This window comes from Myotis nattereri (genome assembly GCF_964212035.1).
Source record: "Myotis nattereri genome assembly, chromosome: 10".
Classification (NCBI taxonomy): domain Eukaryota; kingdom Metazoa; phylum Chordata; class Mammalia; order Chiroptera; family Vespertilionidae; genus Myotis; species Myotis nattereri.
In genome coordinates, this window is record NC_138085.1 from 39890188 (window position 1) to 39904898 (window position 14711).

General features: G+C 36.5%; 1 protein-coding gene across 1 annotated transcript in view; it reads right to left on the bottom strand.

Annotated features, from left to right (window-relative positions):
- The window catches only part of ALMS1 (ALMS1 centrosome and basal body associated protein), a 143951-nt gene that overhangs the window by 38494 nt on the left and 90746 nt on the right, over positions 1-14711 (bottom strand). The window contains exons 15-17 of the mRNA XM_081101544.1: positions 13344-13514; positions 10067-10195; positions 5852-6022 (exon numbers count right to left, since the gene is read on the bottom strand). Of these exons, the coding sequence (XP_080957670.1) occupies positions 5852-6022; positions 10067-10195; positions 13344-13514 (471 nt within the window). The remainder of the gene's footprint in view (positions 1-5851; positions 6023-10066; positions 10196-13343; positions 13515-14711) is intronic.

Here is a 14711-nt window from a genome sequence, read left to right on the forward strand (position 1 = left end):
TATATCACAAACCCTCAGCCAATATCATACTCAATGGTGAAAACGGAAAGCTTTCCTCTAAAATCAGGAACAAGAAAAGGATGCCCACTCTTACACAACACAGTTCTGGAAGTCCTATTCAGAGCAATCAGGCAAGAGAATAAACTTAAAAGGATAGAAATAATAACAAAACCTGCTCCCCAACAGCAACAGAATGCAATTAGAAAGCAATAGCAGAATAAAATTTGGAAAACTCAAATATGTGAAAATTAAATAAAACATTCCTAAGTAACCTATGAGTTAAAGAAGAAATCAAAAGAGAACCAGAAAATACTTTGTAATAAATGGCAATACACTTATGAGATGCATCTAAAGCTAAAAGGGAAATTTATAATAGAATATGCTTGTATCAAGAAAGAAGAAAGATCAAGTAAAGAAGCCTAAACTTTATCTTAAGACATTGGGAAAAGATTAAACTAAAACTAAAGCAAACAGAAGGAAGGCAATCATAAAAATTAAGGTGAAAATTCATGAAATAGAGAATTTTAAAAAGAAAAAAATAATAGAAAACAAAGGCTGGTTCTCTGAAAAGATTACAAAAAAAAAACAAAAAAAACAGCCAAAACCGGTTTGGCTCAGTGGATAGAGCGTTGGCCTGTGGACTGAAAGGTCCCAGGTTCGATTCCGGTCAAGGGCATGTACCTGGGTTGCGGGCACATCCCCAATAGGAGATGTGCAGGAGGCAGCTGATCGATGTTTCTCTCTCATCAATGTTTCTAACTCTCTATCCCTCTCCCTTCCTCTCTGTAAAAAAATCAATAAAAAAAAAATCAACAAACTTTTAGTTAGACTGACCAAGAAAAAAATAAGACTTATATCCAAAATGAAAGAGGGACCATTATTACCAATAAATAAATCTTATTTACTGAACTAAAAAGGATTATAAAGGAATACTATGAACTAAATTAGATACTTTAGATATAATGAACACATCCCATTCCTAGGAAGCCACAAACTATTGAAACTGACTCAAGAAGTAATACACAATCTGAAAAGACCCAAAGCAAGTGAAGAATTTGAATTAGTAATAATAAAAAAATTACCTACAAAGAAAAGTTCAGGCGCAGATGGTTTCACCCCTGAATTTTATTAAACATTTAAAGAATATTGATTTTTCAAATTCATTTTATGAGGCCAGTGGTACCCTGATAATAAAACCCAACAAAGACATCACCAGAAAACTACAAGTCAACAGCTCTTACAAACATAAACAAAAAAAATCCTCATCAAAATATTAGCAAATGTAATCTAGCAACATATAAAAAGAATTATACAGCATGACCAAGTGGGATTTACCCCATAAGTGCAAGTTTGGCTTAACACAATACAATATACACATGATGTATTATAGAATTGTACTTCTGAAACCTATATAATTTTATTAACCAAAGTCACCCCAATACGTTCAATTTAAAGATTAAAAAAACCCCTACTCATTTGATAATCTGAGACACAGAAAAAGCATTTGACAAAATCTAACCCCTTCCTTGATAAGAACACTCAACAAACTAGGAATAGAGGGAACTTCCTCAATCTGATAAAGGGCTTCCATGAAAAACACCAAGCTAAAATCATACTCACTTATGAAAGACAAAATGTCTGCCTCCTAGACAGGAATATATAAAGATGTCTGCTTTTGCCACTTCTATTTAACATTATACTTGAGGTGTTAGCCATAGCAATTAGGGAGGTGGGGGGAAGGCATTTGGATTACAAAGAAAGAAGTAAAACTATATTCACAGATATCAAGATCTTGTATCTAGAAAATTCTAAGAATACATTAAAAACCTATTAGAACTAATAAATGAGTTCAGCATGACTGCAGGATAAAAAATATTTTAAAAATCAACTGTATTGTCATACACTGCAGTTAAACTAAAAACAAAATAAAAAACACCATTTAATTCACAATAGCATAAAAAATAAAATATTTAGAAATAAATATAACAAAAGAAGTGTAAAACTTCTACTCTGAAAACTACAAAACACCGTGGAAAGAAATTAAAGAAGATCTAAATCAGGGGTCCTCAAACTTTTTAAACAGGGGGCCAGTTCACTGTCCCTCAGACCGTTGGAGGGCTGGACTATAGTTTAAAAAAAACCTAGTCGGCTGCTAAGCAACAGGCAGTAGCAGCAAAAACACCCGGCGGGCCGGATAAATGTTTTCAGCGGGCCGCATGTGGCCCGCGGGCCGTAGTTTGAGGACCCCTATCTAAATGAATAGAAAACATCCCATGTTCATGGACTGGAAGATAATATTGCTAAGAAGGCAATATCCCCACACTGATCATAGGTTCAACACAATCCCTATCAGAACCTAGCTGGTTTCTTTGTAGTAACTGCCAAGCTGATTCCAAAATTCATGTGCAAGTGTAAGAGATCCAGAATAGCACCATAAAATAGACAAAGTTGAAGGATTCACACTTTCAATTTCAAAACTTAATACTACAAAGCAACAGTCAGCAAGGATAGACATGTAAAGCAACAGAATAGAATTGAGAGTCCATAAACAAACCCATACATCTATGGTCAATTGATTTTCAATAAGGGTGCCAAGCCCATTCAATGAGAAAGGAACAGTCTTTTTTAACAAATGGTGCTGGGGAAAAAAACAAAAAACAAAAACAAATGGTGCTGGGATAACTGGATATCCACATGGAAAATAATGAAGTTGTACTCTTACCTCACACCACATATACAAAAAAATTAACAAAAATAGATCAAAGAGCTAACTGTAAAGCTAAAACTAGAAAATATTAGAAGAAAACATAGGAGTAAATCTTCATTACCTTGAATTTGTAGGACTGGTAGATAAGACACCAAGAGCACAAGCAACAAGAGAAAAAGTAAATCAGGCTTCATCAAAGTTAAAAATCTTTACTCTTTAAAGGACAGCGTGTGTCTTTTTAAAGCATACAAACATTTACACATATCTATTAAATCAACCTCATTACTTGCAATATTCCCAGATGATTTTTTTAACTTTGCTTTTTAAAAATTTCAGCCCAGCCGGCATGTATCAGTGATTGAGCATCAACCTCTGAACCAAGAGTTCAGGGTTCGATTCCCAGATGGGGCACATGCCTGGGTTGTGGGCTTGATCCCCAGTAGGAGGCATGTAGGAGGTAGCCGATTTAATAATTCTCTCTCATCATTGATGTTTCTATCTCTCTCCCCCCCTCTACCTTCCTCTCTGAAATAAAAAAATATATATTTTTAAAAAAATAAAATAAAAACAATTTCATTTCAATGATCTAGTATGAGATAAGTATGTATGTTCAAACTCCTTACTACTATTCTGTTTGTCCATTTCCTCCTGAAGGTCCTCCAGGGTTTAGGACAGTTTGTGGACTGTTTTGCATTTTCCCCCTAGCACCTTTTACCTAAACAATATATCATAAGAGTTATTTTCATATAATTCTACAACTTCATTTTTTTGTAAGGCAACATAAACTTCCTTACTGATGATGCTCCCAGTTTTGTTTTATATATTTTATGCTATTTCCTGTTTAAAGATTTATATTATGACCTCATTGTGGATTGCAAATCAGTATAAAAACATCACTCCTTAATTCCTGTAACACTTTTGGTGTTTAATTTAATCTCACCTATATTAATATGTCTCTATATTTTTCATCTCTACTTTTCCTTTTATTTTTCAACCCTTCTGAGTTATTTTATTTTCAATATGTCTGCTATATAGCATGGGTTTATTTTCTTTTCTTTTATGACTGGCTTATTTCACTTAGCACAATTTCATTGAGGTTCATCTATGGCTTCTATGCTGTAGCTTGTGATAGGATTTCCTTCCTTTTTAAGGCTGTATAAAATTTAACTATGTTTTTAACACACTTTCTGTTTTAAAGAAAATCTCAAGAGATTTTTTTATTATTAAATTTACTGGGCTGGCATTGGTCAACATGAACAGGTTTCAGGTATGTGTTTTTATGTTACAAGATCTATATATTGCACCATGTTAGCACTTTCTTTATCTGTTGATGGACATTTGGATTGTCTTTGTATCTTGATTAATGTGGATAATGCTGAGCTGAACATAGGTGTGCAGATATCTGTAAGATTGGCTTTGATTTTTTTTTTTAGACATATACCCAGAAGTGGGATTGCTGTATTATATGCCAATTCTATTTTTAATTTTTCGAGGAACCTCCGTACTATTTTCCACAGTGGCTGCACCCTTCTATATTCCACCAACAGTGCACAACAGTTCCAATCTCTCCGCATGCTTGCCTATAAAATAATCTTATAATTATCACCTGTTCTGATAGTGGCCACCATAATTGGTATGAAGTAGTATCTCATTGTGATTTTAATTGGTATTTCTCTGATTAGTGATATTGAGCATCTCTTCATGTATGTATTAGTCATTCATATGTCTTCTTGGGAGAACTATTTAAATCCTTTGCACCCTTTTAAAAACTGGCTTTCTCTGTTGTTGTTGAATTAAAGAAGTTCCATATATAAATAACATGGATATTAAGCACTAACCATGATTTACCAATATTTCCTCCCATTTCATAGGTTGCCTTTTTACTCTATTGATTGTGTCCTTTGATGCAGTTTTTAATTTGGTGTAAGTATAATTTATTTTTTTGCCTTTTTTTTACACACTGCACCAAATTTTAAGACAAAGGACACTGGACATTAAGAAAGAGGTCCACTTTAGTATTTATCATCTAGTGCAGTTACTTTTCTTCTTGCGTGTATATTTTTTTGCTTTTGTTGCCTGTGCTTTTGGGGTCATATCCAAGAAATCACTGCCATATCAAGGCCATGGAGCTTTTCCCCTATGCTTTCTGCTAATAGTTTTATAATTTTAGCTCTTATGTTTAGATCTTTGATTCATTTTGAATTAGTTTTTATAAGTGGTAAAAGGTAAGTATCCAAATTCGTTCTTTTGCATATGGATATCAGCTTTCCAATACCATTTGCTGAAGAGAATATTTCTTTACCACTATGTAGTCTTGGCACCCTTGTGGAAAATCATTTATCTTATACATTTGTGATGTGAGCAGCTATACCTGTACTATTTTTGAAATGTAATATGGATTATAGCTCATTGACTCCTTTCTTTCCTTATCTGGGTACTGTTCTATCTTCCTCTAAGAGGTAAAGTTTGACAGCCAGGTAGTAATGGCTGTGTCCTCTATGCCTTTCTTTTGTTAGACTCAAAAGAGGGCCATGAGTCGTTATTGTAATTTTTGGCTCTTTATTGTAATTTTTAAAAAGTTTGTACTGAGGTTTTCCTGTCTTTGTTACAATCTTCTGGAATAAGTTTTTCCCTGTGTCAGTACTAACACATGATACTTCACAGGTTAATACTATCAGCCTTAGGTATTTATGTATAATCTTGTTCCCAAGTTGCCAATATTGTTTCCCAAAAGTAATAGTTATATTACAGATACACACACACACACACACACACACACAGAGTGGCCAGATTATTATGACCAGCCCAATTATTATGACCACCCTATCAGTACAATGAAGTGAATTAGTTATGCAAATAATAATGATAATAAAAACTCGAGAGTATTTGCTTAGGAAGTTTTCAATATTCAGTATTTTTGGAAGTGTCAATGAAGTACTGATGGGGTGGTCATAATAATCTGGCCACTCAGTGTATATCCGCATAGACAAAGTAGCACTGAAGTAATTTTACAAAAAAAAAAAAAAAAGAAAAAAGGTAAGAAAAAATGGATGTTTAAATTATGAGGCTATATTCTCATCAAGATGAAAGGAAATAGACATAGCATCTCCCTCTCCCGACACACATAAATCCCAATCCCATTACCTTCAATATCTATCTGCAAGGATTCCTTATTTTCTGAGCAGGCTTCCTTAGGAAATGTCCTCTTACTAGGGATCGCCTCTTGCTGGTTAATGGCTTTAGTGTCTGGTAGGCTTTCAATCTTTGTGTCTTGTAGTTGAGCTGCGAGCTCTGCAGCAACAGCATCACTGGAATCTAAGAGAGGGCAATTAACACCCTATCCAGACAGGATTGACAAAAAAAATATTTAAAATACCTCTCCAGCATCTACTATGAAAAGCATTATTGTTGGTGTTGAAGAAAAAACAAAAAAGATCAATCAGGAATGTGATTAGAAACTTTTGTTCTAAATTGGAGTTAAAAAACACACATAGATATCATACAAAGTAAAAGAATTACGCCATAGAGAAAGACAGACAAAGAAGTGTAAGTACTCAAAGGAAGAAAAACTAATTCCAGCTAGGAGGATTATGCAAGGGCTCTGGAGCACAGTTACCTAAGCTTGGTGTTAAAGGTTAGGTGAGCTGGGGTACACACAGAAATGGGAAGAGAGGCCATTTTAGGCAGAGGTGACTACATAAGAATGAAGTTAGCAACGCAAATGAACAAATAAGAAATAGATCAAGGATATTGTTTATTTGACTACAGAATTTATAAGGAAAACAGGTGAAAATTAGCATTTGAAAAGTTGTTTGGTAGCTGATTCTATTGTTCTGAAAGACTATGCTAAAAGTTAAGATTTTATTCTTAAGGGCAATGAAAACTTTTTGATTAGGAGATTAACATGATCAAAACATTCAAAAAGGAGATAAATTTTTGAAATGTTGACCAGAATACAATACAAATTTGAAAAACAAAAACAAAAAACAACTAATATACAATTAAAGACAATTGGCTAATTATGCTCCAAAATATGTTTCTGTTTACATTGTGGCAGACTGTCAGCTGTCCTCTGAAATCCATTTTCCTCTAAAATAGAACCCCAACTTAGCTGGGCATAAAGTTACCAGAATAAAGATTATTTCCCAATCAGTGGCAACATAGCTTGGTGTGACCATGAGACTAAGTCTGTCCAATAGGATGGAAGGGAAATAATACATATAACTATTGAGAAGTATTTTAAAGAAGGAATATGCTTTTTTCTTTTCCTTTCTTTCTTTCTGCTGGCTGGAATATGAGCCAGATGGTTACTGCACGAGAATGAAAGCTAAAAACATGAGAGCAACAGAGAGAAAGAGTTTTGTTCCCTGACACTCTGAAGTACCATGTCATGCCTGGATGTCTATCTCTGGATTTTTACAGAAAGAAACAATTTCCTGCCTTCTTTAAACCAATGTTATTATATTTTGTTTTTTCATCTCAGAGCCAAAACTAATCCTAACTTAAACACACTATTATAGGCATTTTTAATCAGCATAGTCCCACTAAAGTAAATTAACTAGATAGGTAGTTAAGAAAGTAAACAAGCTAAATTCCTAAAACACAAGACTTATGTATAAGAATGGTATTAGAGGAGAAACTAAGATGGCGGCATAGATAAACACCGGGAAATTGCTGCCTCCCACAACAACTTCAAAAAAACAACATAAAGACAAAACGGACATCATCCAGAACTACAGGAAGGCTGGCTGAGTGGAAATTCTACAACTAGAAGGAAAGAAAAGCACGCTGAGAGCCAGAGGAGCTGCGGAAGTAAAGTGCAGAGGTAAGGAGGCTCGCGCGAGCGCAGAAAGGGGCTGGCGCCTGAGGACGCGGCTGTCTTTTTGAATCGGGAGGGAGTCACAAGCTCCCGACTGCTCTGAACTCCGGTTCCGGGAAGTCTCTGGGGACCCAGGACTCATACGGGGTGAAACTGGACTGTCTGGCTGCGGGCAGAACTCGGAACTTGAGGTCGGCTTTCCCTCAGAGGTGCTTGCAGCAATTACCGGGACACTGAGATGCGCAGCCCCTTAGGGCAGGGCTGAGAAGCCGCCATAGCTGCTTGCTCCGCCTTTGATTCCCTGAGACCCCGCCCCACCCAGGCTGCGGCAGAGGCTTTTGCATATGAATGCCCCTGCCCTTTGCAACCTGAAAATTACCTAACTGCAGCTGGGCCAGACAGACCCAGAACTTCCAAGAGAAGGCCCAAGGCCCCACAGCAGCTTGCATTGCTTCACAGCTGGGCCTCATCAGGGTACCTCCAAACTCCCAAAAAGGAAGGGGAATCTGCAGTTCTCTTCATAGCTCCTGCTGTGTAACCTCAGGCAGAGGCTAAATTAGCACCTCCTTAGATCCAAGAGCCAGTGTACCCAGTTGTCAGACGGGGACCATCCGGATTACAACTCCTCAGATCCATAAGGGACACACTCAGGGTGCAGACTCAGTGAGCACCAAAACCCCACTGAAGCAAGTCTTGCCCCAGAAGGGTGTCTTCAGCACAGAAGTTCTCCCACTGCAGACACAGCTGATTCTCACTGCCAATTGGCCTGGAGGTCAATTCCTCCCAGTGATCCTACAACAATCAAGGCATAACTACAATAAGACTGTGCAAAAAGCCCACAAGGGGGTACACCAAGAGTGTCCACCTCAGGTAACTGGGGAGGCTGGGCCACTGGGCCCTACAGGACACCTAACACACAAAACCACTCTACCAACACAGGGAAGCATAAAAAATGTGGAGACAAAGAAACAGGTCACAAATGACAGAAATGGAGGAAAGCAAACGACTGGATATAGAGTTCTAGGCCACGTTTATAAGGTTTTTCAAGAATTTTATGGAAACCACCGATAAATTTAGTGAGACCCTCAAGAAATCTAGTGAGACTCTCGAGGATATGAAAAAGGACCAACTAGAAATTAAGCATACACTGACTGAAATAAAGAATAATATACAGACTCCCAACAGCAGACAAGAGGATCCCAAGAATCAAGTCAAAGATTTGAAATACGAAGAAACAAAAAAGACCCAACCGAAAAAGAAAAAAGAAAAGAGATTCCAAAAATATGAAGATAGTGTAAGGAGCCTCTGGGACAACTTCAAGCTTACCAACATCAGAATTATAGGGGTACCAGAAGAAGAGAGAGGGCAAGATATTGAAAACCTATTTGAAGAAATAATGACAGAAAACTTCCCCTACCTGGTCAAAGAAATAGACTTACAAGTCCAGGAAGCGCAGAGAACCCCAAACAAAAGGAACCCAAAGAGGACCACACCAAGACACATCATAATTAAAATGCCAAGAGCAAAAGACAAAGAGAGAATCTTAAAAGCAGCAAGAGAAAGACAGTCAGTTACCTACAAGGGAGTACCCATACGACTGTCAGCTGATTTCTCAACAGAAACCATGCAGGCCAGAAGAGAGTGGCAAGAAATATTCAAAGTGATGAATGCCAAGAACCTACAACCAAGATTACTTTATCCAGAAAAGCTATCATTCAGAATAGAAGGTCAGATAAAGAGCTTCACAGATAAGAAAACACTAAAGGAATTCATCACCACCAAACCAGCATTATATGAAATGCTGAAAGGTATTCTTTAAGAAGAGGAAGAAGAAAAAGGAACTCTTACCATTTGACACAGCATGGATGGAACTGGAGAGCGGATAAATACCACATGATCTCACTCATTTGAGGAATATAATGAACAACATAAACTGATGAACAAGGACTGATCCAGAGACGGAGAGGCATTGATTGGACTGTCGGGCCTTGGAGGGAAGGTAGGGGAGGGTGGGGGTAAGGGGGAAAGATCAACCAAAGGACTTATATGCAAGCATATAGGCCTAACCAATGGACACGGACAATGGGGGGGGGGTGAGGGCATGAGTGGGGGGGGGGGTAGAGGGTAACGTGGGGATAAGGACACATATGTAATATCTTAATCAATAAAAAATATATTAAAAAAAATAAAGTATATATTTTTTTTTTAAAAAAAAGAATGGTATTAGAAAGTCAGCATTTCATTGCACTGAATTTTTTTAAAAGTCTATTATTTGAATTTATGCCAATGAAATTAATTTGTGTACTACATTCACAAAGTTCTCCAGCAATGTCTCAAAGAGCTTTAAAAATGATTTATTAAACATTTGGTTTTATACCTGTCAATGTATAATAAAAATTACAGCTAATATCTTATTTCACATGTGAGCAAGACAAAGGAAGGCTGAAGAGACCAAAGTAGAGAACAGAGCATACTGTTCTGTCTTTTCTCATTTTAGAAGGCCAGAAGGAAATAACATGCAGATAGCCCAGTTCATCTACCTCCAGTGTCTTTCTGCAAGAACTCTATTTTTTCAGGTTGGGCAGGCTTAGTCACTGACTTTTTAGTGTAGATCTTTTTCTGTTTTTTGTCTGAGTGGTTCTCATTTCCAGTGATAAGAACTTGAACATCTGAAATAATGACATCATTTAACACCACAGAGAAAGAAAAGATAATAAACACAAATGTCATGTAACCCAACCTGTCCTTCTCCCCACCAAAAAACTCAAAACCCAAAACCTCTTTACTTATCTCTCTCAGGAAAAAAGCACCTCTTAGGCCAGGGGTGGGCAAACTTTTTGACTCGAGGGCCACAATGGGTTCTTAAACTGGACCGGAGGGCCGGAACAAAAGCATGGATGGAGTGTTTGTGTGAACTAATATAAATTCAAAGTAAACATCATTACATAAAAGGGTATGGTCTTTTTTTTTTTTTAGTTTTATTCATTTCAAATGGGCCGGATCCGGCCCGCGGGCCGTAGTTTGCCCACGGCTGTCTTAGGCCCTATCATGTAAAAGCTGTGACAGTAATGGTGGGTTTATGACATGAATTTTCAGGAAAGCTTTCCGTATTTTTCCTTGTACAACAATGGGTTAAATAAAGTGTCACTTTAAATAACATCTGTTCCTTGTGGTTTGATACAACAGTAAAGAAAAAAAATCTAGATCAGGTGTCTTTCTCAAAGTAGAAAAGTATAGTTGAGCAATCCTTTCAAGTTCTTTGGCTTACTCAAAGTTTATGTTACTTATAGAGCCAATTTTGATATTTCATATAATCCTAGAAACGCACTTATGTCATGTACATTTTATATAGAGTATATTTTTTATAGTTTTTAACGTCTTACATTACATCCTTTTAAACTTGTCTAATATTTCTCTCTTTTTTTTATATATATATTTTAATTGATTTTTTACAGAGAGGAAGGGAGAGAGATAGAGAGCTAGAAACATCGATGAGAGAGAAACATCGATCAGCTGCCTCCTGCACATCTCCTACTGGGGATGTGCCCGCAACCCAGGTACATGCCCTTGACCGGAATCGAACCTGGGAGCTTTCAGTCCGCAGGCTGACGCTCTATCCACTGAGCCAAACCGGTTTCGGCAAAACTTGTCTAATTTCTATTTCTGTTTTTCTTGGTAATACTTGATAGAAATTTACCTACCTTTTTGGTCTTTTAAAATTGGCTCTATTTTTTTTTTTATTATATAATAAAATGTACATGCAAACTGGTATGTTAGTAAATGCATTTAAAAAGTCACCAATACAACTAAGATAACAGTCAACAGTTAATAATGGTTACATGTTTTTACAATGGGTTGACAAGAAATTCATTTGCTATTTCTAAGTATAAGTATTTTTCAACAAAGAAATCAGAAAGGCAATAGATTACTAAAGCATAACATAATGAACACCAATATGTCTACCACAGAGCTTAAAAAATAAAGCATTATAAAATCTACACTAATAAAAGAGAAAGATGCAAATTGACCATACCTTCATGACACCCAACATCCAATCAGGAGTGAGTGTGCAATTTAACCCAACAAAGATGGTGGATTAATTTGCATAGCAGGCCACAAGCAGCCAGGGGCGGGGTGGGACGCAGGCATTCCGTACAGCCCCAACCACTCTGGGCAGTGTGGGAAGGCAGAAAGGCAGCCAGGGGAAGGAAGGCCCACTCTTGCACGAATCTTCATGCATCGGCTACTAATAATGATTATAATGATTCTGTGTATAAAGCCTCAATGATGCCATTCTCTTTCTTTTTAATAGCAACATTTATACTGAATTTAGAGTTTATCAATCTTAAGGATTTTTTTTTTACTATATTGTATGAATTAATCAACAATGTAAGGATTGTTTTGCATGTCTTTAAACTTTATATAAGTAGTATAATTCTCTATGTCCTTTAAGCAACATGCCTTTTTCACTCAATATTATGACTTGGGGATTTATTCACATTAATATATATGGCTCTGATTCTTTATTGTCTCTTCGGAACACCTGTTTTTTTGATGTTGAATCTTTTAAGCCAATCTTGAATTTTCTGATCTTTTCTTTCTTTTCTCTTCGTTTTATGTTCTATTTTCTAAGAGATTTTCTCACTCTTATATTCCAACACTTACACTGAGACTTTTATTTATGGTATAGTTTATGAGCTCACTTAGCTATTATACGTAAGTCACTATTTCTTCAGGCAGACATGTCCCCTTTCCTTTGTAACCCCTTAAGGTAAAAGGTTCTGAGGTTGAACTTTTCCCATGGTGAAATGACTTCATAGGATTAAACCAGGAGAAGGATTTTTCCATAGGATGCAAAGTTTAAAAGCAGACCAACAATATTATTAACAGACCCCTAGAATAGGTGGGATGTTTGGAGCCAAACTTTATTTCTAACACATCATTTTTTTTTTTAAATATATTTTATTGATCCTTTACAGAGAGGAAGGGAGAGAGATAGAGAGCCAGAAACATCGATCAGCTGCCTCCTGCACATCTCCCACTGGGGACGTGCCCGCAACCAAGGTACATGCCCCTGACCGGAATCGAACCTGGGACCCTTCAATCCGCAGGCCAATGCTCCATCCACTGAGCCAAACCGGTTTCGGCTATTTCTAACACATCATTTTTATTAAATGTAGCCTGAGTGGATGATGGTTGGCAAGTACTTTGTGCAGACTTTTGAAAAATTCCCTTAATTCTATAACTTTGATTTCTGCCAAATTTTCCATATCTTCCCCATCCTCAGCTGTCTGTCAGTAGGATCACTGAGTTATCTACCAAATTACCACTAGTGTGAATTATTTGACAGATAAACTCATCAGACAATTTAATCAAGATTTTCTATGGTTTCTAGTCTCTAAAACATACTTGATTAAATATTATTTCATTTCAAAGTTACAACGTATTGTTTTTTCCATAGTAAAAATAAAGTTTACAGCCTAGCCGGTGTGGCTCAGTTGTTGAGCATCAACCTATGAACCAGTAGGGGGTGTGCAGGAGGCAACCAATCAATGATTCTCATCATTGATTTTTCTCTCTCCCCCTCTCCCTTCCTCTCTGAAATCGATAAAAAAATATTTTATAAAACAGTTTACGGGTTTTAAAAATCTGTGAAGCACTTTAAAATATTTTACCTTTTTCTATATACCCAATAAGATAGCTAAGAAAAAAGTTTACGTAACAAAGCAGAACAAGATAAAGACTGAACAATATTCTCATTTAGGATGAACAGGGGTAAAAGAGAGGCCATAAAATATACAAAGCCAATCCAGTTACCTGTATTATCTTTCTGAATGTTTTTTTTTTCCTTTGATGAGGGTGGCTTAGTTACTGCCCTCTTACTATAGATTCCCTCTTTATGTTTAATATGAACAGAGAATTTCAGGTCATCATCTCTTGTGCCTAGCACCTGAGCCGGGAAATCTGGAGCAATGGCATCATTGGATCCTAAAAAAAATGGGACAGTAGTACAATTAACACAAATATAGCCATTAAGTTGAAGAAAGACAAAAATTTACCTCTTAAAACACTTTCAAAAAAAGCACTACAATGGGAGTGTAGTACAGTAATCAGGAGATGTCAAACAGAAGGTGTCAGACACGTAAACTAAATTGTAACAATACAAGGTGGAGAAGCAAATGACAGAAGACAAGACATATAAAGTAGATTAATAGTTCAGAAAGGAGACAATTTCCAGCTCAGGAAGGTTTTCAGAGGAAGGTGAAATTAGATTTTACCTTGGAAAATAAGTAGGCTGTGTGAAAAACACAGAGGAAGGAATAAAGACATTTTAGGCAGAGGTTACAGCATTAGTAGACAAGGAGGCAGGAAAGCAAAGAGTATATAAGAAGCAAACACATCTGTGCTCAGGCTGGGTTATAAAATACATTAAAGAGAGTGATGGGAAATATTAAAAAATAACTGTCTGAAACGAAACTGAGCAGGGCATGGAATCCCAAGCTAAAAATCCCAAATTTTTTTGTACATAAAGTGTAACATCAAGATTTTTTAAATAAAGGGAAATATAATTATCTACATTTTAGGAAGATTAACGTGACAATATGAGGGACAAAACATTGAAAGGAACCCCTTATGTAATAAGAAATACAAAACTTGAAACTAATTTTATTAAAAATGTTTAATGTTCCTATATCTCTTGATAAAGAGAAGCTTATCTATGCCAAATATAAGTGGTGAAAGAATATCTCTGGACATACAGGAGAGTCTGTAGTAACTTTAGAATTATCTTCTACAAAAATGTGTTTTCTTTCTAATCTGGAAGTCTGTACTTCATGCATTTTCTGAGCACTTAAAATGTAAATGCAATAAATGCTGGGTAAGTATTAGTATCATCAGAACAATACAAATATTAATAAGCAAAGAAGCCATTTTTCGAGACAGATAGCAAGGACCCTACGAAGCCTTATTGGCTCCAGTACTGATTGTATTTGGATCCTCTCAGTTTCTGTGGCATCACTTTCCCTGGTTTGCTCCCTACCTCTCTGGGAAAGCCCTTGTATCTATTCTTCTACCGAATCTCTCATTGTCAGGGTTCTTCAAAGGGTCAGAACTGAGCTTTCTTCAAATCCTGAGTGAAATCACAGATTACCAATGTACGGAACACGATATATATGCTGACGGCCA